General features: G+C 43.3%; 1 protein-coding gene across 1 annotated transcript; it reads right to left on the bottom strand.

The window, feature by feature from the left end:
• Positions 1-21,947: 21,947 nt before the first annotated feature.
• LOC123410899 (homeobox-leucine zipper protein ROC4-like) lies at positions 21,948-24,328 on the bottom strand. Its single transcript, XM_045103826.1, has 6 exons — positions 23,743-24,328; positions 23,529-23,646; positions 23,303-23,404; positions 22,848-23,176; positions 22,627-22,667; positions 21,948-22,476 (listed from the first exon to the last, which is right to left on the bottom strand). Exons 1-6 carry the CDS (start codon positions 23,823-23,825, stop codon positions 22,127-22,129), a joined length of 1,023 nt encoding a protein of 340 aa, XP_044959761.1. The 5' UTR covers positions 23,826-24,328; the 3' UTR covers positions 21,948-22,126.
• Positions 24,329-24,568: the final 240 nt, after the last annotated feature.

The raw sequence follows: 24,568 nt of genomic DNA, 5'->3' as shown, positions 1-24,568 counted from the left end.
AGCAGTCGAAGTTGGTGTCCGTCACCAGCTCCATATTCAAGCAAGTAGTAGTACCATAGTAGGCTGCACACACATTCAAACAACTAGAGAAGCACAACATGAAAAAGTAAACTGTTGAGATCAGTGACTACAGCTACTGAAACGAAGCGATTCAACCATCAGGAAAACGAAGCACAACTACTGCTTGCAAAAACAGAAACAAAACCATGACCCATTTTTCTCAAAACAAATTCAGCAACCGCGATGAGATTAAGAGCCACCAAGCCCGATCGTGGAGCACGCGCTGAGAATGGTCAGCATCCATGTTCATTAAATGAAATCAGCTGGTCAGCATCCATGTTCAAAAACTAGCAAAACAAAAAATCAGCTGCTACCTGAACTTGTTTTGACTTGGTACTGATTAAACCACTTTTCAGTTTCTTCTTCACTTGGATTGCAGGATTGTAAATCTGCCGATATATTCTCTGTGAGAAAGACAGCTCAAGATAATATGTCATTCAAATAAGAGGGGGAGTTGAAGGTTGTCTTAGTTGGCTTCACCTCACGTCTCACAGGCCCAAAATTGAACGTGACTGTATGATTACAGTAATAAGGACTGAAACCTTTTAGTTGGTCAAAAACTGAAACACGACGGCAAGCGGCGCCATGAGAATTCACAACTAATAGCCAAATGCATTCTCAGAGGTTTTGGTATGCATAAATCTGTGAGACATCGAAATGGCGTGCGAAACCATGCTAGGCGCATATCCGAATGGATACTGAGAGCTCCTGGTAACAACATGATTTGTTCTCATTTGCGCTCTTCTGTAACCACGCTGCATCAAAATGTCATCCTTAACTCCTTGATGCATGGAAACCAGTTGATAAATGAGCTACGCTATGTCAAAATAAATCTTATTTCATTTTTTGGTCATTTCTTGATGTATAGGAATCACAAATGAACATGCATATGCTACTATGCTTGAACACGAGGAAGCAAGATGGGCTCTAAAGTTTGTATTCCCAATTCCAAAACTACCACCACTCCCCAACGTATTGTACGCCTTGTCAAAGCCGAAGCAAAACGGAACTCGAATTCAGGGGATGCATCCTACGTATCCCCCACCGACACTGAAATATTCAGACTGTACAAAAACAAAATCTAACAGGCCATAGACGACAGCACGAATTCGGCAGCAGCGACGGCAAAGCTAAAAATGGGGAGGAGCAAAATGCACATCGATGCCCCCGAGCTTGACGGTGGTCTACATCACCCCCTTGAGCTCATCTCCTTGTTGACGGCCTTCATCGCGCTCATCTGGACAGACCAACAAAAATCAAGAAAAATCAACAACCGGACTGCAGATGAACTGAACTATAGCAATCAGCAGTGGGGAGGAGGAGGACTCCGTCGACTGCATCAGCTTCCTCCCCCTCGCGGACGAGGAGAGGACGAGAAGTCACGAGAAAGGGTTTGGCGCACCGGGGAAGAACTTGCCGACGATGCGGATGATGGCCCGGTCGGATCTGTCCGCGCCCTGCACGCAGACGACCTGGAGCTCCTCGAGGTCGGAGAAGTCGTCGCCGAGTTCTAGGACACAGTCCTGCCACTCCTCGCGGTCGGCGGGGGAGGTGAAGAGCGCCGCGCCGGCATCCACAGCGAAGAGCCTGATGCGAGCGCCATGGCTGCCCTTCCTGCTGCAGACTACCCGCAAGCCCGGCGGCGTGCGCGGGTACGGGGACTGTGGGAGCCGCAGCGGGTGCGGTGCGAAGGGAGGTGGAGGCGGCGATCTGGAAGGGGAGTTTCGCGAGGACGCGTTGTGGGGATGGGATCTGAGCTAGGGTTTGTGCGGGTGGGGTATCTCTTTTTCATTTTTGTTTTCTGTGGATAGATGAACGTATAGATGTGGGATGAAGAGATGGATAGATGGATGGATGGGCGCCATGTCATCGATCCGTGGGTTCGAAAATCAGTAATTTAAAATAGTTTTCAAGTACTAAAAATAGAGTAATTTTGTGAAACATCTATCAAAAATCTTTCCCTAATAATAAAGCACGAGTGCTTCTGTCGCACGTCGTTTTCGCAGTTCACCGTCTGATTTATGTTATCCCATGCGAGCCTTTTCTATCATGGACAAGCAAGTACCAGGGTGGTTTCTCTCTTTCTAAGCTAGCCTGAACACCTGAGTTCGAGTCCCACCTTACACCTTTTTTCGTATTCAGTTTAAAATCAATTTTTTTACCTTGCAGTTATTAAACTACGAGACCGTGAAGACTTAAGAGTACACACGAGTTGTGGTTGCTAGAGCGAACACATCCAGGTTCGATCCCTCGTTGCCTCAATTTTTTTCATCCCTCACTTTTACTATTTGTTATGCTTTTTTCGTTTTCAGTTTAAAATCAATTTTTTTACCTTGCAGTTATTAAACTACGAGACCGTGAAGACTTAAGAGTACACACGAGTTGTGGTTGCTAGAGCGAACACATCCAGGTTCGATCCCTCGTTGCCTCAATTTTTTTTATCCCTCACTTTTACTATTTGTTATGTAATTAGAATGCATATATGTATTGTATTGTCCCACCTCACTCCCTTCCACAGAATACCATCAACTTATGTACCTTTATAACTTGATATCAATATAAGCAGCCCATAAATTCTGTATGGAGTTAATCCGTCTCTCCATAGGAAGAAAACTTGTGGGATTATTATCGGGGAGATTACCGGAAGAAAATTGACACGCAAAAAAAGATGACATGCTTAATGTTTCCAAAGGTAGACACGCTAGAGGTGGTATGGAGGAAAATTGTTAAAAAAATATTCACAATTAAAAAGTTGTTTGCAAATAAAAAAAATGTTCTTGATTTTCAAAAATATCAAAAGATTGTAAAATTGTTGATAAATTTGAAAAATATTCACGATTCCAAATATGTTCAAGAGTTTAAAAAAAATTCTTGATCTCACGGAATTGAGAATGATAGTGTATGTCGATAATGCAGCAAAATGTGATCATGATCATTGAACATTATGAATTTTTTTTCCCGTTGCAGCGCACGGGCCTTTTTGCTAGTAATTTACAAAAGGGCACCATATAAATTTTCACTAGAATTAGACCACATTTTATGAATGAGAACCAATTTGTATGCATTTTTTATATTTCTAGCTATTTTTAATCATTTTTCGAGTGATAAAAATATTATCACAAACAAAGATTGGATGATGAGCTCACATGGATTGTTATATGAGGCTAAAAATTTGTGGAGAGCTATGTTTTGGGCACATAGAAGATGTGGAAAAAATTCAACTAGTTAGAATATTCCTATCTAGTACTTCCTTCACAAAGTAGTTAGCTGAACGAAAACTTTAGAAATTTGTTCAGAAATATTTACTAGGAAAATGGTTTCGAAAGTTTTCATGTGGCGCTGATTTGGATAGGAAAGAGTGCCCAAAAAATATGAGGGTAATCAAATAAATAGAAATATCACTTCCTTCACAAAGTGTTATTCTGAACAGAATAGGAAAATGAATATTGCTGAATTATTTTTGAACTATGGAAGGAAGAGTTTTCACATATTTGAGAATATATGATCCAAAGTATTTATGAGAATTTTTCGAGAATTTTTGGAATGACAGAATAGTAGGTTGCTTCGCAAACTAGACGGGTTTGGCGCGTGACATAGAATGGACCCACGAGTGACATGTCAACATAGTTAGAACATGTTACGACATTTTTATAATCGTCGTAAAAGTTATGACGATCTCATATTATGCAGTTACGACGTTTTTGACTCACATCCTCGTAATTTATATGTAGATTTGATCCCCTCAAACGGTTTACGACAATCTCGGATGAAATCGTCATAGATTTATGACGAATTCATCAACGACGTCTTAAAAAACATCATGTATGAGCATATTTCTTGTAGTGGGTGATTAAACCTGAAGGAGATAGGTAAGTACATTTACCCTTTTTTTAGCTTTTGCCTTCAAGTTTGTTCAAATATCTAATGTGTTGACCTTATCATACTGCAGGGGATGGCTACACCCTCTTGGAGTCTGCAAGCCGAACTCCGTCCTTGGTGTGCTTTGCCGGACAAATTTCTCGGGCTTTGTCACGGTGTCTGGTGAGGGACAGGTTCCTACACTAGGATTAACCTAGGAGCACTACCAGGCTGCGCAGGCCCCGCCGGAGGAGATTATAGATGGTGTCTTGTGCCACACGAGGGCCGAGATGGTGATCAAGAGCTTTTGGGTAAATTATCCTTTTACAGAATCTAAAATTAATAATATAGCTAATTATTGTACTAATCGGTGTTTTCACGTTTGATTGCAGACCTTCTATAGGCGTGAGGATGGATATGAGGAGGAGGCGACCAAGGTTCTCGAGGCCGAGTGTAGGCGGTTACTACAGAACTTGCGCCACAAGGCTCGGCCACAGGCTATTCGAGATTACTACGCCACGCGTGGTATTAAGAAGCAGAAGAAGGATTGCCGCGGAAAGTTTCTGAAGAAGGAGCAATACATGAAGGTAATTACCTATTCTTAAGTCCTTCTACGTAGTTTTCTTGAGTTCATTCATAGGCGTAGCGCTGAAAATTCTTTCTAATAACTTACAGGTGCCCCCGAGATGGTGTGCGGATAAGATGGATTGTTGGGAGGTGTTGGTTGATGAGTGGTGCATAGGCAGCTGGCGAGCCGTCCACGAGAATGCGAAGGATCGGCGTAGCCAAATGGTTGTTGTGCCACACCATCAAGGCAGCGCCAACTTACTTCAGTTTGGACAAACTGGATATGTGATTTGCTTCATGATTCATGCAATTCACTCTTGATGCTAATATTTTGTTCCTCTCTTTTAGGCGCATCACAATAAGACTGAGATGCCACACTTGTACGACCTTTATGGCATGGCCCTTACTGCCTCGTACAAGAAGGCGAAGGCATTCTCTGAGTCTGACCTGGATGATCCCAACAACTTCACCAACATATCATCCCACCAGAAACTCGTGGCATACAGGGACGCGGGGAAGGCTACGAAAGGGGGTGATTTTAACCCTAGCCAGGAACCTTTGGATCCAGAGCTGGTGATGATATATGGTGGCGGGAGGCCCCATGGCTCGATACCCATTGGAGATGGGATAATTCGTTGTCCACTCACTCTTCCGGAGATCAAGGCGCGCCAGTCGAGCAGCTGCCCTGAGATAACGCGTCGTCCACGGTCAGTCGAACTTGCCATCGAGGTAGGTTGTACGGACTTAGAACAGTTTCATCCATTTCATTATGTGTGTCACCATAGATCATTACTGTGGTAACGAGGAATGGTGTTTCAGGCTGCTCTTCACAATGAGAGAGCGGCAAACCAGGCTGCTCTTGAGAAAGAGAGATTGGCAAGCCAGGCTGCTCTTTAGGCTGCTCTTGATGAGAGGGACCAGACCACGGCACGATTGCTTGAGGAGGAGAGTGCCCGGAATGAGGCGGGTCAACGGGCCCTGTACGAGCTTTTTGTGGTATGTTTTTTTCACATTAGCCAAATCATGTGTGTAATGTCTGTTTCAATACTAACTAATACGACCCACTCTTCAGGGTCTGTGCGAGAAGAGCGGTCAAGTCCCTCCGTCGATGCCCGTCTTCTCTTCGATTGGCACGGTGAGTTTCATTATAAACTAGTATTAATAATTGAGTGTCATCATGCTAACTGAGACATTGCAAAATATCTTTTCTGCAGAATAACTCCCGAGCGGCATCGCATGACCCTTCTCCAGGGCAACCGTCTCCAAACGAAGCCGGCGCGAGCAACCGTGGTGTTTCCCCTCCTTGATGACCACTACGGTAAGTTTCTCCTCCAAACTTAGCTTGTTTTCCTCTAAAATGAGATGATTAGCCCATTTAGCTCCAAGAAGACATAATTAGGTCATTTAGCTCCAACAAGAGGAGAAGAAATAGGCAAAATGAAAAGAAAGAAGAAGAAGAAGAAGAAGAAGAGAAGAAGGAGAAGGAGGAGAAGGAGAAGGAGGAGGAGGAGGAGGAGGAGAAGGAGGAGAAGGCCAAGGACCTTCTAGTCCTTATCTTCCTCCTCCTGCTGCTCCTTCTCCTCCTTGATTTCTTCTTCTTCTCCTCCTCCTCCTCTTTCTTCTCCTCTTTCATATTATGCTTTCTTTAATTTCCCAAACAATGACATAATTAGCCCATTTAGCTCCAAAATACCATAATAAGCTCAAAATGGCATAAGAACCTTGGTTAGCTCATGAATATTATATAATTAGCTTGTTTTCCTCTAAAATGGGATAATTAGCCCATTTAGCTCAAAAAAGACATTATTAGGTAATTTAGCTCCAACAAGAGGAGAAGAGGAGAAGAAATAGGCAAAATGAAAAGAAAGAAGAAGAAGAAGAACAAGAAGAAGAAGAGAAGGAGGAGGAGAAGGCCAAGGACCTTCTAGTCCTTCTCCTCCTCCTCCTTCTCCTCCTTCTCCTCCTTCTTCTTGATTTCTTCTTCTCCTCCTCCTCCTCTTTCTTCTCCTCTTTCATCTTATCCTTGCTTGAATTTCCCCAACAATGACATAATTAGCCCATTTAGCTCCAAAATACCATAATAAGCTCAAAATGGCATAACAACCTTGGTTAGCTCATGAATATTATATACTTAGCTTGTTTTCCTCTAAAATGGGATAATTAGCCCATTTAGCTCAAAAAAGACATAATTAGGTAATTTAGCTCCAACAAGAGGAGAAGAGGAGAAGAAGTAGGCAAAATGAAAAGAAAGAAGAAGAAGAGAAGGAGGAGAAGGAGGAGGAGTAGTAGGAGGAGGAGAAGGCCAAGGACCTTCTAGTCCTTCTCCTCCTTCTCCTCCTTCTTATTGATTTCTTCTCCTTCTCCTCCTCCTCCTCTTTATTCTCCTCTTTCATATTATCCTTGCTTTAATTTCCCCGGCAATGACATAATTAGCCCATTTAGCTCCAAAATACCATAATAAGCTCAAAATGGCATAAGAACTTTGGTTAGCTCATGAATATTATATACTTAGCTTGTTTTCCTCTAAAATGGGATAATTAGCCCATTTAGCTCAAAAAAGACATAATTAGGTAATTTAGTTCCAACAAGAGTAGAAGAGGAGAAGAAATAGGCAAAATGAAAAGAAGAAGAAGAAGAAGAAGAGAAGGAGGAGAAGGAGGAGGAGGAGGGCGAGGTGGAGGAGAAGGCCAAGGACCTTCTAGTCCTTCTCCTCCTCCTCCTTCTCCTCCTTCTCATCCTTCTTCTTGATTTCTTCTTCTTCTCCTCCCCCTCCTCTTTCTTCTCCTCTTTCATATTATCCTTGCTTGAATTTCCCCAACAATGACATAATTAGCCCATTTAGCTCCAAAATACCATAATAAGCTCAAAATGGCATAAGAACCTTGGTTAGCTCATGAATATTATATACTTTGCTTGTTTTCCTCTAAAATGGGATAATTAGCCCATTTAGCTCAAAAAATACATAATTAGGTAATTTAGCTCCAACAAGAGGAGAAGAGGAGAAGAAATAGGCAAAATGAAAAAAGAAGAAGAAGGAGAAGAAGGAGAAGGAGGAGGAGGAGGAGGAGAAGGAGAAGGCCAAGGACCTTCTAGTCCTTCTCCTCCTCCTCCTTCTCCTCCTTCTCATCCTTCTTCTTGATTTCTTCTTCTTCTCCTCCCCCTCCTCTTTATTCTCCTCTTTCATATTATCCTTGCTTTAATTTCCCCAACAATGACATAATTAGCCCATTTAGCTCCAAAATACCATAATAAGCTCAAAATGGCATAAGAACCTTGGTTAGCTCATGAATATTATGTACTTTGCTTGTTTTCCTCTAAAATCGGATAATTAACCCATTTAGCTCCAAAAAGACATAATTAGGTAATTTAGCTCCAACAAGAGGAGAAGAGGAGAAGAAATAGGCAAAATGAAAAGAAAGAAGAAGAAGAAGAGGAAGAAGAGAAGAAGGAGAAGGAGGAGGAGGAGGAGAAGGCCAAGGACCTTCTAGTCCTTCTCCTCCTCCTCCTTCTCCTCCTTCTCCTCCTTCTTCTTGATTTCTTCTTCTTCTCCTCCTCCTCCTCTTTCTTCTCCTCTTTCATATTATCCTTGCTTTAATTAATCCATTTAGCTCCAAAATACCATAATAAGCTAAAAATGGCATAAGAACCTTGGTTAGCTCATGAATATTATATTCTTAGCTTTTTTTCCGCTAAAAATGACATAATTAGCTGAAAAACATCATATTTTGTTCTTCTTCTGACTTTCTTATTCACATTTTTGCAGATTGGATATACTACATACATGGAAGCTGGCATTCATGGAGTTGAACAATGTCGATGGATGAACTTTATATGTATATCATCTAGTTTTAATTTGAGTAGATGAACAATGTCAAACTATATGTATATGTATATATGGATAAACAGTGGAATACTTTGTATGTTGGTTCTTTGGATATATGGGGATGTACATTGATTTAAATGTATATCATATATGTGTGGTGAATTATATATATGTGTTGGCAAGTATATGTGTGGTGAACTATATATCATATATGTGTGGTGAATTATATAAATTTGTTGTCAAATATATATATATATATATATATATATATATATATATATATATATATATGTGCTGTGAAATAATATAAAACAAAAAAAAGGAGTGCATCCTGGGGTGTCTATATAGTCTCTTTGCCGTCAGCCTCCAGGGTGGGCAGACGGCAAAGAAGAGGGCACAGAGGAGGGGGGAGGAGGAGGCAGACGGCAAAGAGTGGAGGGGGGGAGAGGCAGACGGCAAAGAGTGGAGGGGGGCAGGGGGGAGTAGGCAGACGGCAAAGATGGAGGGGGAGGCAGACGACAAATATGGAGGGGGGAGGGGAGGAGTAGGCAGACGACAAACATGGAGGGGGGGGGGGTAGATGGCAAAGATGGAGGGGGAGGCAGCAAACGGGAAAGCCTGTGTTATCCCCTAACGGAGGCAACGCTTGTCAGCAATCGTCTCGAGCACTTTGTCGACTGATCCTAAGGAAAGCTGACGGCAAAGAGCTTTGCCGTCCGCTTTGGGGGGGCAGACGGCAAAGAAGGTCCTATGTCGTCGTAGGCTGACGCAGAAATTTTGTCGGCCGTGAGAATCTTTGCCGTCTGTGATTTTGTCTTTGCCGTCAGCAATTTTGTCTTTGCCGTCTATGATGGGATACGGCAAAGAAGCTGATTCCTGTGGTGATAGAAGGGTGGCAAGAGCATGGCATGCACACCTCACATAGCCAAAAAACAGAGGATCGGATGGAAGGGGCGAGGGTATATATAGGCAAAACTTTAGTCCCGGCTTTTGTCTAAAATGATGTCTAATAGCCTACCACGTGTCAGTCGTTGGATCTTTAGTCCCTATTTTTGGCACGAACCGGGACTAACGCGTCGAATCGAACCGGGACTATTGCCTCACGAGGCCCTGGCAGCTCGAACCGGGACCAATGCCTGGCCGGGTTTAATGGCCTTTTCTGCTCCGGCTGAAAGCCTCTTTTTGTACTAGTAAACATTAGCAGATTTTGAAGACCCATCCAAACCAATTGAAATGGACCTAACATTTTAAAAGGGGCGAATAGCTCCCATGCGAATTTTTGATGTGCGTTATCTCTCATGCGACGTCGTTGGTTGTAATGGCTCTCAAGCGACATCTCCTAGCGCAGAAATAGCTGCCGTGCGACACTGCTGCCTAATCGAAAGATACATGTTTAAAACTAGAATCAGGTGAGCCCCTACGTAACAAAGCGGGACCCACAGCATGAGACCCAGTAACTTATCCAGCTCAACATTGGTACGAGAGCAATACCGCGACCTTCCCATGCTGGCCCCGCTCCCTGACCGTTGTTCTTCTTCTTCTGCGGCGACGACGAGGAGCAAGGCCATTCGGGGCCGCGACCTAGCAATGTCGAGCTCCGCTTCAGCCTCCCGCCGCTCATGGCCACGCTATGGCGAAGTGCCCATGACAAGGTGCCCTGCATGTTGATGTCTACTACGCAACCTTCTCCTTATAGACGTTGTTGGGCCTCCAAGTGCAGAGGGTTGTAGCACAGTAGCAATTTTCCCTCAAGTGGGTGACCTAAGGTTTATCAATCCGCGGGAGGCGTAGGATGAAGATGGTCTCTCTCAAGCAACCCTGCAACCAAATAACAAAGAGTCTCTTGTGTCCCCAACACACCCAATACAATGGTAAATTGTATAGGTGCACTAGTTCGGCGAAGAGAAGGTGAAACAAGTGCAATATGGATGGTAGATATAGATTTTTGTAATCTGAAATTACAAAAACAGCAAGGTAACAAATGGTAAAAGTGAGCACGAACGATATTGCAATGCGTGGAAACAAGGCCTAGGGCTCATACTTTCACTAGTGAAGTTCTCTCAACAATGATAACATAATTGGATCATATAACCATCCCTCAACATGCAACAAAGAGTCACTCCAAAGTCACTAACAGCGGAGAACAAACGAAGAGATTATTGTCGGGTACGAAACCACCAGAAAGTTATTCTTTCCGATCGATATATTATAGAGTTCGTACTAGAATAACACCTTAAGATACATATCAACCAAGACCCTAATGTCACCTAGATACTCCACTGTCACCTCAAGTATCCGTGGGCAAGATTATACGATATGCATCACATAATCTCAGAATCATCTATTCAACCAACACATAGAACTTCAAAGAGTGCCCCAAAGTTTCTACCAGAGAGTCAAAACATGTGCCAACCCCTGTGCATAGGTTCCCAATGTCACGAACCCGCAAGTTGATCACCAAAACATACATCAAGTACTCACATGAATCCACGTGTGCCAACCCATATGCATAGGTTCCCAATTGTCACAAACCCGCAAGTTGATCGCAGCAGATAGTCACGTGCAAGACATACATCAAGTGTTCTCAAAGACTCAATCCGATAAGATAACTCCGAAGGGGAAACTCAATTCATTACAAGAGAGAGGGGGGAAGAACATCATAAGATCCAACTGTAGTAGCAAAGCCCATGGTACATCGAGATCAAAACATCTCAAGAACACGAGAGAGAGATCAAACACATAGCTACTAGTACATACCATCAGCCCCGAGGGAGAACTACTCCCTCCGCATCATGGAGATCGCCGGGATGATGAAGATGGCCACCGGAGATGGATTCCCCCTCCGGGAAGGTGCAGGAACGGGCTGCAGATAGGTTTTTGGTGGCTACAGAGGCTTGCGGCGGCGGAACTCCCGATCTAGGTTTCTTTTTGGGGGTTTCTGAATTTATAGGAATTTATGGCGGTGGAATTGCGTCAGTTGGGCCCACGAGGAGGTCACAAGCCTGCGCGCCACCAGGGGGGGTGGTGGCCGGGTGAGGGCTTGTGACTCCCTCGTGGCCCATCTGGCCTTCTCCCAAAGCTTCGGGGGTCTCTTTTGGTCCAAAAAAATCATCATAAAGTTTCATTCCATTTGGACTCCGTCTGAAAATGGGCCAAAAACACAGAAAAATCAGAAACAGGCAGTTGCCCCTGAGTTAATAGGTTAGTCCAAAAAAAGATATAAAATAGCATAATCATGCATATAAAACATCCAAAGTTGACAAGATAATAGCATGGAACCATAAAAAATTATAGATACGTTGGGGACGTATCACATGTCCACGTACCGCACCAACGTATCACATGTCCACGTACCGCACCCCTGAAGCGGCTAGTCACAACGACCGACAAGAATGGCAACCTTGGGCGGGAATTCGTGGAATGCGAGAGAAAAAAAGAGCAGGGAAAGCTGAAAGTTTACTTCTCAATATGCCAATTTTGGTTTTTGTCCCCCAATTTCATATTTTTCATCGGATTTGGGATTTAGGGTTCATCTTTCCGATTTCAGAAATTAAAGCAATGCGCCCATTTTGAGTGGCTAGATGAGTACATAGATCGGATTCAACTGGAGGGTGCATCATGGGAGCTCGATTTACCGTTGGAGGCGGAGAAGTTTGGATCTGGGGCCCCTGGGTCTGGTAATTCCATTGGTGCTAATGTGGGGGATGCAGCAGGGATGGCAGAGCTGAAGAAGCTCAACAAGAAGATGAAGAAATTAATCGAATTGAAGAACCAGGGCAATTTGATGGCCGGAATTTTTAATGTTTGTGTAATTGCTCTCGCATTTGTTTATGTGATGATAATTAGTCGTTAGTGAATAGATTGGGCATCATCTGTAATCGTAATGATATGGATGTTTGAATAAAACTGTTGCACTGTATGAATTCGGCATGTTTTCTCGTCTTCTCCACTCTGTTTCGGCCCCGTTTTTACAGTTCTGCAGTTCGTGGTCAGTTTCAGTGGTAGAGGGAAAAAAGGAATAAAAAATGGTTCGTCGACAATTGCCCGAAAAGGCCAGGCCCATATAAAAGGTAGGCAGGGCCGAATAGAACATATTCACGCCCATTGATAAAAAAGGTGTAGTTAGTGCAAAAAAGTGCACACGGTCATTGACATCGATATATACAGGCCCATTGATATAAAAAGTTGTATATAGTGGAAAAAAAATTAACGTGCGGTAACCTCCCGGTTAGTAAACGAACCTTCATCGTGCATGCACTGGTGGAGACCGCGGCGAACAGAAATGCATGAAGTTATTCCACCCCCCGCATACACATCTGCATGGAGAGAAAATTGTGGGCTTTATTCCAACCCCCGCATGCAGTTATTCCACCCCCCGCATACACATTCGCATGCAGTTATTCCACCACCCCCCCCCCGCATACACATCTGCATGCAGTTATTCCACCCCCCGCATACACATCTGCATGGAGTTATTCCACCCCCCGCAGACACATCTGCATGGAGTTAAACCAAGTATTGCCGCTTGTTTCATCCGGAGTAGTTGCATGCATATTAATTAGATCCCATCTATTAATTGAAGGAACAATGCATGCAGTTTATGCGTCATGTTTTTTGGGTTTGAAGAGATCTTCTAATTAATAGCATTGACTAGCAGTGCACCCAATCTCTACGTGCCTAGGTTGGAGTGCACCTTCTAATATGACTAATGCACCGAAACGGAGGGAGTATCATTTGACCGCATGTACAAGAATAATATGACTAATGCATATAATATGACTTGCATGTCATATACTCCCTCCGTTTCTTAGAATATGACTAATGCATACAATATGACTTGCATGTCAAAGTCAAAGTTAGCCTCGAAAAACGCATTTGGGAAGTAGGTTGTTATGGTGTTTTCAAAGTTTGTGCACCGGTGTTTACAAAGTTTGTGCACCGGTGTTTCCGAGCAGTTCTCTGTCATTTCTATCGGCAGACATTAATATATTGCATAATTCATAAAATATTAATATGTTCCGAGTAGGTTGTTAGGGTTTAGGGTTTAGGTTTATGTTAAAAATGTTCTTCCCTCCTCACTCATGGTTCTCCGGCAAAGCTAGTGCATGGAGAGAAAACATAAAACATATAACGCATAAAACATAAAACTAGATAGAAATATTACGATAAAACATAAAACATAAAATATAAGGGGCATCAGGTACCCTAGTAGAATACAACATAAAATATAAAAAGACAGGCACACACGCCCCAACTACTAGATAAAAATATAAAAAAAACTCCTCGGGCAACAGAAGACTCCTCGGCCAGCAGAAGTCTCCTTGGCCGCTCCTTCGCCGGCGCCCCTCACTCGCGTTCCTCCGGGGGCGGCATCTGGTAGGGGAGGGCGTGCATGCCGTTGGGCTCGGGGATGATGTGGTGGAAGTTGGTGAAGATGTTGTAGGTGGTGAACGCGATGAACTCACATCCACACCAAAACACCTGGCCGAGGAGGTGGTGCGCGTCGTAGCGGTTGGTGAAGGTGATGAAGAGGCTGATGACGAAGCCGTTGGGGTTGCCATCGACATGCTCGTGCAGGTGGAAAATGGGCGGAGTGCCCGGAGGGAGGTGGCGGTAGCCGGCGTGGAGGAAGAAGTTAGCCAACTCTCTAGGACCCCTCCACCTTGAGATGGCCCAGATCCTCAGGCTATTCTCGACGAATTGGCCGAGCGGGTACTGCCTCTCCGACACGGTGCGAGGGCGACGGTAAGTCGGGCCGTTGAAATGCATCGTCGCTCGAGTGGGGTTGGATTTCGCTCGGGAAGAAAAAGAAGAGGAGGAGGCTTGAGAGATGAGTGTGAGAAGGATGAGGATATGGTGCCCCATTGCAGCCGTAGTAAATGTACACGATCGATCGTTTTCTCTCCTCCGCATGGTGGCATAATTAATGGGCGTGCAAAAAACGGCAGAGCATCCAAAGAGGCACGGGTGGCACATGCGAGATGCTTCATTTTTTATCGGCGTGAGAAACTGTGTCACCGACGCGTCCATCCTATGTTCTAAGGTTCGTGCTTGCAATTGTTAAAAATAGCTTCGATGCGACGTACCGCTGCGCCCTGCCTCCCGTTTTAATGTGTCGCTGCATGGCGGCTAGGGTGTGTTCATTTGGCAGAATAGCTAGGTTGCGATGTCGTTGTATGACATGCAGGGTAGTCCATCTCGCTGCGACGCACGCCAGGCTTTGTCGGGCCGATCCGCTCGGCCCAACGGTCAGTGAGATGCTCCCCCGCTCAACGTTATCCGCTCGGTCCAACGGTCACTGAGATACTCCCCCACACCCGCGGCCTATCCGACGGCCGCAGTTTGGCGTTAGGGTTATGGGGTTTGGAGGCCGTCAACGGGGTTTTGAAAGGTTTGACCGAACATTCAAATGTGTGTAACTAATTAAAAAAAATCTAAAATATGAAAAACCAGCGCATATAGTCTTGTTATGTTACATAGTTATGATATAAAATGATAAACTTGATGTAATGATCTTTGCATGAAAAAACCTTCACAAATTAGACTATCTCGACTAAGGTTGCATAGAGTTCAACAGAGTGAGAAGAGGGTTTCAGGTTTTGAAAATTCAAAAAATCAGAAACCCTCACCTTTTAGCTTCATTTTGGAGTGACTAAGGAGGATCTGAAGTTATTTTTGCATTTTGAAATTTTTAAACTTGTTTTGTTGCTGACTATGTATTAAAGGGTGTTTTTTAAAAAATAAATTAATAATATGAATACTTATTCAAAAAAAGGTGAGAATTCATATTGATCCTATATAGGTATAATATAAGCTAAGAAAATCTTTTTGGGTGATTTTGAGAAGGTGTTAGGGTTAGATGCGGTTTGGAGGAAGTCAACAGGGTTTTGAAAGGTTTGACTCAACATTCAAATGTGTGTAACTAATTCAACAAAAATCTAAAAAATGAAAAACCAGCACATATAGTCTTTTTATGTTACATAGTTATGATATAAAATGATAAACTTGATGTAATGATCTTTGCATGAAAAAACCTTCACAAATTGGACTATCTCGACTCAGGTTGCATAGAGTTCAAAAGAGTGAGAAGAGGGTTTTAGGTTTTGAAAATTCAAAAAATCAGAAAACCTCACCTTAGCTTCATTTTGGAGTGACTAAGGAGGATCTGAAGTTATTTTTGCATTTTAAATTTTTAAACTTTTTTTTGCTGCTGACTTTGTATAAAAGGGTGCTTTTTCAAAAATAAATTAATAATATGAATACTTATTCAAAAAAAGGTGAGACTTTGTATTGATCCTATATAGGTATAATATAAGCTAAGAAAATCTTTTTGGGCGATTTTCAGAAGGTTGAAAAAAACTTGCTTAGAAATGGGGTCGTTTTCCCTTACTTTGGAGCCTGTTTGGACAACATTTTCAGTGACTATGAGTTGGACTTCGCAAAAAGGGTTGGATTTATGAACTAAAGTGCATAGTAGTATATATAACAGTGCAACATCACAGGACAAACAAATGAACTCCAAAAATATTGGAGATAGGTTCAAATTTGAATGTCGGTTCAAATTTGAATTTTATTTTCAAGTCAAATCAACATCATAGCACATAAGTTTTACATAAAAGAACATAAGTTTTCACATCAAATGACAACAAATTTAAGTTTTCAAATCAAATCACATCACATTTGAATGATTTCGACTCTATTTCCTTTGCTTCTTTCTACCACTCAATTTCTTCTCTTTTTTTCCACTGTTTGGTTCCACGGCGCACAGTTTCTTGATGTCGATGCTCTTGCTGTTCTTGCCAACAACTCCACTAGGCCCCCTCAACTTTTGCACCTGACCATGTCCCACTTCTTCAGTTTGCACTTCTGCAGAATGAGTAGAAGGCATACATTGTTCAACTTCTTCAGTTTGCAACTCAACACTTGGCAGCAGAACCTCCAAACATGGCAACACAGCTGTCAAAGCAGATTCAGTAACAGTTTCAGTTTGCAAGTCAACACTTGGCAGCACAACCTCCAAACATGGCACAACCTCCAGGCATGGCAGCACAACAGCTGCTTCATCTGCAACAGTTTCAGATTGTCCTAGCGCCTGCAAAAAATATTTAGTAACAGTTTCAATTAGCTCATGTTCAGCAGTAACAGTTTCAGTTTGCTCATGTTCAGTAGTAAAAGTTTCAGTTAGCTCATGTTCAGCTGTAACAGTTTCAGCAGTAATAGTTCTCTTCCTTCTAAAGCCATTGAGTCTTGCTTTTTTCACTAGTGCATTGTTCAACAACAAGAGGTGGGACTTTTTCTGCATGCTTCCTCCTAAAACATAAAGCATTTAACTTGGTTAGATACTAGAACAAGTAGCAAAATCAAAAACTTGCAAAAACAGTAACATAAACATACTTTGGCCTCTTAGGAGTGTAGATGCATTTGGATGAACCAATTATGTGCCCAAGTACCTCACACAAGTTGCACCTATTTTTTTAACCTTGTTGAGCCCTTTTGGGCTTTTCATTCTTTTCCTTTTCCTTTTTCCCCTTCCTACTACAACCACCTTTCTCAAACCAAGCTTTCAATCTGCTCTGTTTTGGCCTCCCAGCCTTTCTTCTAGTGACAGGGGGACACACGGTAAATTCTATTTCTACCTCAGGCCACTAAGATTGGTCAATCAGTGCAGGAATTGGACTTGCATATGCAACTTTGAATTTTTGTACTGAATAATACTCATGCAAATATGGGTGCATATTTAACCTAGGTTTAGATGCCAAAAAAAGTATTGCATGCTCACGTGGTTTTCCAGTGTGTTGCCACTCTTGGCAAGTGCATTCATGCAACTCAGTATTTACCACATGCCTCTTGCCACTCTTTGTATCTCTAACTTCAGCACCCCACAAGGAAGATTTCTCAATAGATAGATGTGAAAGATTTCTACTCCTGTTGACCACCTATTGTACCACTGATGGAAGCTTCTCCCCTTCCAAAATATTAGCAATTTTTCCTCTCAACTCCCACAAACGCATGATCATGATCCTTATTTGGTCCACCATGTCATGCACAGGCAAGTCTTTCAATTCCTTCACTTTGTTGTTAAAACTTTCTGCCAAGTTGTTATTGATATGATCACATTTTATGCAGTATTAAAACCTGATCTGTACCACAACAGAGAATGGTGGTTGTTCAACCATGAAGCAAATTCATTATCACTACATGATGTCAATATCTTACCAAGGTGATAGGAATGTGTTTGTCTGGTGTACGATCTTGCTGCCAGCCACATGCGCCTAAATTCATCTCCTTTGAATTTTTTATCAGATTCATCCACATATGTCCAAAGCACTCCCTCTGAACCATATCCATGATGCCTCTGTCTCTGACTGAAACATTCCTATTGCAACTGGGAACATCCAGTTGTGTCCATCTAGATCATTGCATGCAGCCAACTGACCATTCCACTTTCCAGTCAAAAAAGATGAGTCTATGCTCAAATATGGACGACAAACTGCTTTGAATCCATCTACGCAAGGCTTCAAACACATAAAAAACTTGCTGAAAAAAACCTTGCCATCATTTGTTACCTCTATATCTATCTCCATCACACTTCCAGGTGACCTCTTCTCCACCTCTGCTTTAAAACTATACAACATCCTAAATGTATTTGCCCAGTCACCATACAATGATTTCATGGCCCTTTGTTTTGCTTTCCACACTGTGGTATATTGCAATTGGATGGGGTACAACTTCTCCAAGTCAACTTTAAGCCTCTTTGCAATAATGTTTGGAGTCTTGGCTAAAATAGGTGTAATCTTCTCTGTAATCCAAAGTTGTGATGTCATCTTTGAAACTTTGTGTGAAGTGGTCATATATGTATGCTGGTGTGGTATTTTATTTACCCTTACTGTACTTCCATCAGGTTGTAGTCTGGCAGATATGTACCATTTGCAAGCATTGCCGCCACCATCATAACCTTTGCACCGAGCATAAAATTTCTTTCGATCAGTCCACATATTCTTGGCCTCGAACTCTTTTTTCACTACATAGGTCCTGAAAGACATCCTAAACTCAACCATGCTTGGCCACAACTTTCCGACCTCAATAACTGGGTTCTCTTTGTCATACAAACAAAGCAACTCATTATCATTTGTATCATCCACATCATCTGCAGCCATTCTCATCAGCTCTTCTTCATCCTCATTTGCATTTCTAGGGCCTGTGTTACCATCAGCAGCTAAAGAACTGTCATCCTTCTCCTTACCTTTGTCATCAACTTGAATGCCAAACATTTCGGCCATATCAATGTAAGATATTGATGCAATGACCAAATCTGTTTTTTCATTCAACTCTACTACATTCCAGTCAACAACAATCTTCCTAGCACCATGGGTTCCCTCCTCTCCATCTGCATCAATCCCTGTGTCATCATCTAGTACAGTCGGTTCAGTCAACAATGCCAACATACTATTCTTTTGTTAAACCCACACATCATCTTCTAGCTGTGTAGCCATCTTTGATGGCACATAACCAACTCTGGAATTAGTTTGCACATCAATTAGATCTGCATAAAATGTTACTTGTTTGCATGCCCACCCTTCTTGCTGATCAATTTCAGCAACCATGGATTCTCCATCTTCAATTCTAACATATTCACCATAATAGTTGTCAAAACGTTGCAGAGATACCTCTTGTTCTGGACCCCAAACAATACTCTCCCCAATTCTCTCCACCAAATTGCCCACGGCCTTCTCCTTCATGCTCTCTAATTCCTGGGGATCAACATCTGCAAGTTCGACATCCAACCTCACGGAGGTATCTCTATAAATGTCTTGGACACTACCATCATTGAGCTTGGCTTTACAGGGAACAAAATTCACTATAATTGCGAATGTGGTGGCAGAACCAGAACCTCCCCTGTTTTGTCAATGGCGAGCAGCGGCAGTGTAAGCTACGGTCACTACCAAATCGAGTTTGATAACAGCTAAAAGAGAAAAGAGGGAGGGGCGACATTACCGATTTGAAGCACTGTCTCCTCGTTCCATCTAATTCAGCCCCCGCGCTCCTATCCAATCGAGATTCTAAATCGCCAAGAAACAGAGCATGAGGCCACAGATCTATCCAAAATTCTGGGGAATGGGACTAGAGTTTCGAAAATAATCACTCGCAATAGCTCTGCCGCTGCCGAGAAAGTCGCTCCACCACCGCAGACCTCTGCCGGAGAAGATGCACACGGCGGCGCTGCTCGCCCAGTCGCGCACGGTCGAGTAGAGTATGGTCACACAGTCACCGGTCGAGAAGTGGACGGTTGACTCTTGACGACGTGGCCCTAGGTGGACCCCACCAGTCAGAGCACATTCCTAACCAAATCTCAGACTAACTAATAGCCAGCCAGCCCCGTAAAACGAGTTGTGTTGCTTGAGCTATTTCTGCGCTGCGAGATGTCGCATGAGAGCCATTACAACCAACGACGTCGCATAAGAGATAATTCAACTCAACGACTTCGCATGGGAGCTAATGGCCCTTTTAAAAGTGTGCACACCCTCCATTTTATTTCTAGCTACCCCACTGCATGTGTGTATGCTCTCTTGCTGGATGTTCTTCACAATGTGACCTTTCAGTAGCCTAAATACAGTGCGTGTATTTGGAACAAATGAGAACTTCACAATGTAATATTGCATCACCTAATCACTGTATATTCGTGGAAACAAGCAAGAGCTCTTTACTGGAATGTTCGAGAAAGTATTGTACTGGAATGTTCGAGAAAGTATCCAATGCGTCCAACATGGAGTACTCTCGGCGCTGCCATGCAATTTGGCATTTGTAAAAGTTTATAAAAATTGTGAAGAAAATTCGTAACAGTATGTTACACGGATCTGTTATATATATCAGAAAAGTTGAAGTCTAAAATTAGTGTGTAGCTTGAGGCATAAAAAATACAATCCCACATTATCATTTATGGGCTCAACTCACAACCCAAATTGAATATGCTACTATTCATAGCTGTCGATTAGTCCTTTTGTTTCAAGACCTATGATTTAAAATTTTTTTTGACAAGATCTATCAATTTTTTGCATCTACCAGCACTGCTACAGATCAAGCTTGCTTTGACTTGTGTTTCTCTTGGACTTGTGGAACACGACATTAGTGTTGCGGACGGCGGCACGAAACTGTGGGAGAGGATAGGCATTGTGAGATTTATCAGAGGCGGCAGACCTTCACTGGTGGCCATGACATCCACTTCAAGGGTGGCATCGTTGCTGGATGAAATCATCAACTATGACCAGAAATTGAGACCCCAGCTATAGGTCATTGTCATGTCATTTATAGCCTAATTTATAGTCAATGTGTACTATAATAGTTGATTAGAAGAATGTACTATTTTTTTATTATATCATCCACCTTTCATTCTCACAAAATGCTAGGAACACGTGCTAGAGTTGGCTCTTAACAAAGAGCCCGCTTATCTTCTCTCTCCTCTTCACTTTTCTCCAACTAAGTAAAAATATACTCCCTCCGTTTTAAAATAAGTGACTAAAAATGACTTAGTTTTGTACTAATTTTAATATAAAATAGAATCATTTTTAAGTCACTTATTTAGAAACGGAGGGAGTACTAATTTATTTTTTATAACCCGCTGACTCGATTTTATTGTAGTTGCTCTAAGATTTGTAACCAACAGTGCCGGTTCTCATAGTTGAAGCCAGGCCATCGGTTGTTGCACCCGGCCATGAATGCCGGAGGTGAGTAGCCTCATCACTTATCATTAAAAGCCCCCCTTTGGACTAAAACTAGTGTACTCCCTCCGTTCCTAAATATAAGTCTTTTAAGAGATTTCACTAGAGGTCTACATACGGAGCAAAATAAGTGAATCTATAGTCTAAAGTATGTCTATATACATCTGTATGTAGTTCACTAGTGAAACCTCTACAAAGACTTATATTTAGGAACGGAGGGAGTAGAAAGGAAACTTACAAGGGTAAAAAACTACTACCTCCTTCACAGTTTAGAAGGCACAGTTAAATTTACTTGCTTTTCCACAATATACAAGGTTTAGGACATATTATATTTATTCGTAGCAGCTAATTAGTACTTTATTGTACTATTTTTATATGCATGCGCAGTGTGAATGATATTTTTTAACCCATCTCACAGCCAATCAATAACCACCTAAGTTTTAGAAAATTTTCATGTAGGCCTTCTAAACCGTGACGGAGGAAGTATATTTTTAAGGAACATCCAGTTTGTGGAATCTGTTGCGTAGGCTGTTTTTTTTTTTTGAGCAAATCTCGACCATCTTGTATGGTGGCCAGCGTGTATATCTTGGTTTTTTGTCGCACTGCTATGTCCATAAATATAATTGTACCATATATTGCATGGTATCAATTGATACACTGATAATGATATTTGCTGTTAATTCTTCCTTCGTAAACTAATATAAAAGCATTTGAAACACTACTTTAATAATCTAAATCCTTTTATATTAATTTACAGAGGGAGTACTTATTAATTAAATAATTGTTGTAGCTAGCTGTGATGATTGCTACAAGCAAATAGGATTACCACGGAACGTGCAAACCTAGTGTTACGAATATCACTTGTGCTTCACGGAGGATAATGATTGTCATGGAGCGAGTAATCTTGCTGGTGCTTTCATAAATAGGTTTTTGAACGTCGGCAATTTATAAATAAATCAACGAAAGTTACATATGGTCTCCCAATACAATTCGGAGTAGAATGAAAAACACAAAGACTAACTGAGCTTACAATGCCGAGGAACATGTTTGAATCAACGAAAGAGAGATCTATTGCCGCATGTTTGATGGTTGGGTGCTAATTTTATTGTCTGTATGTGCTAAAATGTGCTCGGCAGTCCTCCTGCCCACACCCTTCGGACATGCCGGCCCCGCTAAGGTCGAGGTCGAGCGACAGGCCGGCACCCCCGAACGGCTGGTGGTGCGCGCCCATCTGTTCGAGCGGGGAGATGGGGCTCCCTCTGGCAGTTGAAGTAGGCGGCGGCGACCGGAGCGCCGAGGTTGTAGCACTCGGCCATGTCTCTCGTGACGAAGTTGGAGCGCCACACCCTGGTGCGTAGATGGCCTCCCGCGCCGTCTGCCGGAACACCACGAATGCCAAACGGTGGATCCCTGCCGTCGGCTGCGGCTGCTCGTACGCCACCACTTCAGTTCCTGCGAAAAAAAATTCTCTTCAATGTGGAGATATTTTTATCCCTTTACGAAGGAAGAAGACACTTTTCTTTTCCTTTTGGGGAGGGGGGAAGAGGGGGGGGGGGGGGGGGGAAGGAAGACAGTTGGAGAAGGTATAAATTAATTTCTTACCACGGCTCACGTCACCTCCTTCTGGTATGTCCGTGACAAACCTATGTAGAAAGGAATTAAACAAAATCAATCAATTTATTTGAACTGAAACCACGAGAAGAATTATGAAACGGAGGGAGTATATGTACATGTTGTTTTGAAAAGGTTAATTCGCCCACAAATCATGTGAACGAATAAGGGACGAAGTAGCTAAGGTAGAGCTAGCTTAATTTAGCACGTACCAATGGAGGTACTCCCGTTCGCTAGGGTCGCTTGGTGTAGGCACATCAGGGTCCATTGGTACCTCCATTACTACCACGAGTACCTCCATCTGTTCGGCAGGCCGACATCTGCGGCGTGCGCTGGGGCATCTGCGTGAACGGGCGGCCGAGGGGCTTATAGGTGAGGCCGGCAAGCTCCTCCTTGAGCCGGGCGTTCTCCACGCGCAGTTGCTGCTCGTGGTAGTAATCGTCGGCGCTGGGTGGGCCGCATGGCCCAGGGCAATGTTCTCGCAACGGATCCTGTCGTTCTCCGCGCGGAGGAAGTCGTTGTCCTGCCGGCCTTGCTGCATCTGCCATGTCATGCCACCCGCAACAAACACCATCCACATCCAGATTCCATTCAGTTGAGGACGAAATTGAAAACCAGATCATGGAAGAAACTTGAGATAATCAAGAGAATTTTAGCACGTACACACCTTCTTCTGCGTCCGGCGGTTCTGGAACCAGTACTTAACCTTGTGTGGCTCAAGGCCGAGGTCAGCGCGGAGGAAGTCGTAGTCCTGCCGCTCTTGCTGCACCTGCCATATCATGCCATCCACAACAAACACCATGCATCCACATCCAGATTCCATTCAGTTGGGGACGAAATTGAAAACAAGATCACGAAAGAAACTTGAGATAATCAAGAGATTTAGCACACACCTTCATCTGCGTCCGCCGGTTCTGGAACCAGTACTTAACCTTGTGTGGCTCAAGGCCGAGGTCACGGCTGAGCTCGGCGCGCTGCGTCTCGTCAGGGTGGGAGCATTGCATGAACGCCCTGCAAATACACAGACGCCATTATTTTCCCTATTTTGATCACCTGCAGTGCATTATAAGACGATTACTACAAAACGAGAAGAAACTGAAATATTACGCCTCGAGCGCCTGAATCTGGCTCGGGGTGTGGCGGTGGTAGTTCTTCTGGCCCTGCTGCTGCTGGTCATCCACGGAGTCCATCGCTACCTCACTCGATCGCGCTGGCTGACGGCTATAGCTAGGAGGAGTGGACTGGAGGGGGAGGAATGAAGAGAGAGCTTCGTGCTCTGCTGTGTGACCATCCCGGCTCGCCCTCGCACCTATTTATACACGCCGGAGTGGTAACGGCAGCGCCCGGCCTCGAGCATCAGCGGGCGATGGCTAGGTAATAATAATATCTGCTGGCTTCTTCGCCGCTAAGTCATACACCAGATGACAGCCCGTCCAATCTTGTTTCCATATGCCATTTTTCGCACTGAATTGAAACCGCCGGCTGCTCGTTGGACCGATTTCTTTCTCTCTCTGTCTCTCTCGCCAGCAGCCTACTGGCGGACAGATAGCAAGGGTGTGGTACTACTGGCAGTAATAACGGGCGCGAACGAATTAATGGCAGGGATTCTGAGCACAGACCACACCTCCCTTTCTCTCACCCCTACATAGACTAGCGCTATGTTGGACTCCGATGGGAACAAACAGATCGGGTTCCAGAACACTAGTCCTCTAAGTGTCCGTCTCCTCCCGTACGTAGCTCAAAATACTCCAAAGCCTGGATGCCTACATGGCACTCTTGTGGCAGTTGGACTTATGGTTTATGCTATATGTAAATTGGAAAACAATCATGCATGATAATGCTTATTGGTATAGGTAGTACTAACTTTGGACACTTGCCACAATTGGCAATATTGCGTGGATTAATACATACTAGTATAAACGATGTTTCCTAC

Source organism: Hordeum vulgare, chromosome 7H (assembly GCF_904849725.1).
Source record: "Hordeum vulgare subsp. vulgare chromosome 7H, MorexV3_pseudomolecules_assembly, whole genome shotgun sequence".
NCBI classification, from domain to species: Eukaryota; Viridiplantae; Streptophyta; class Magnoliopsida; order Poales; family Poaceae; genus Hordeum; species Hordeum vulgare.
This window is presented reverse-complemented; position numbering and strand designations above follow the sequence as displayed.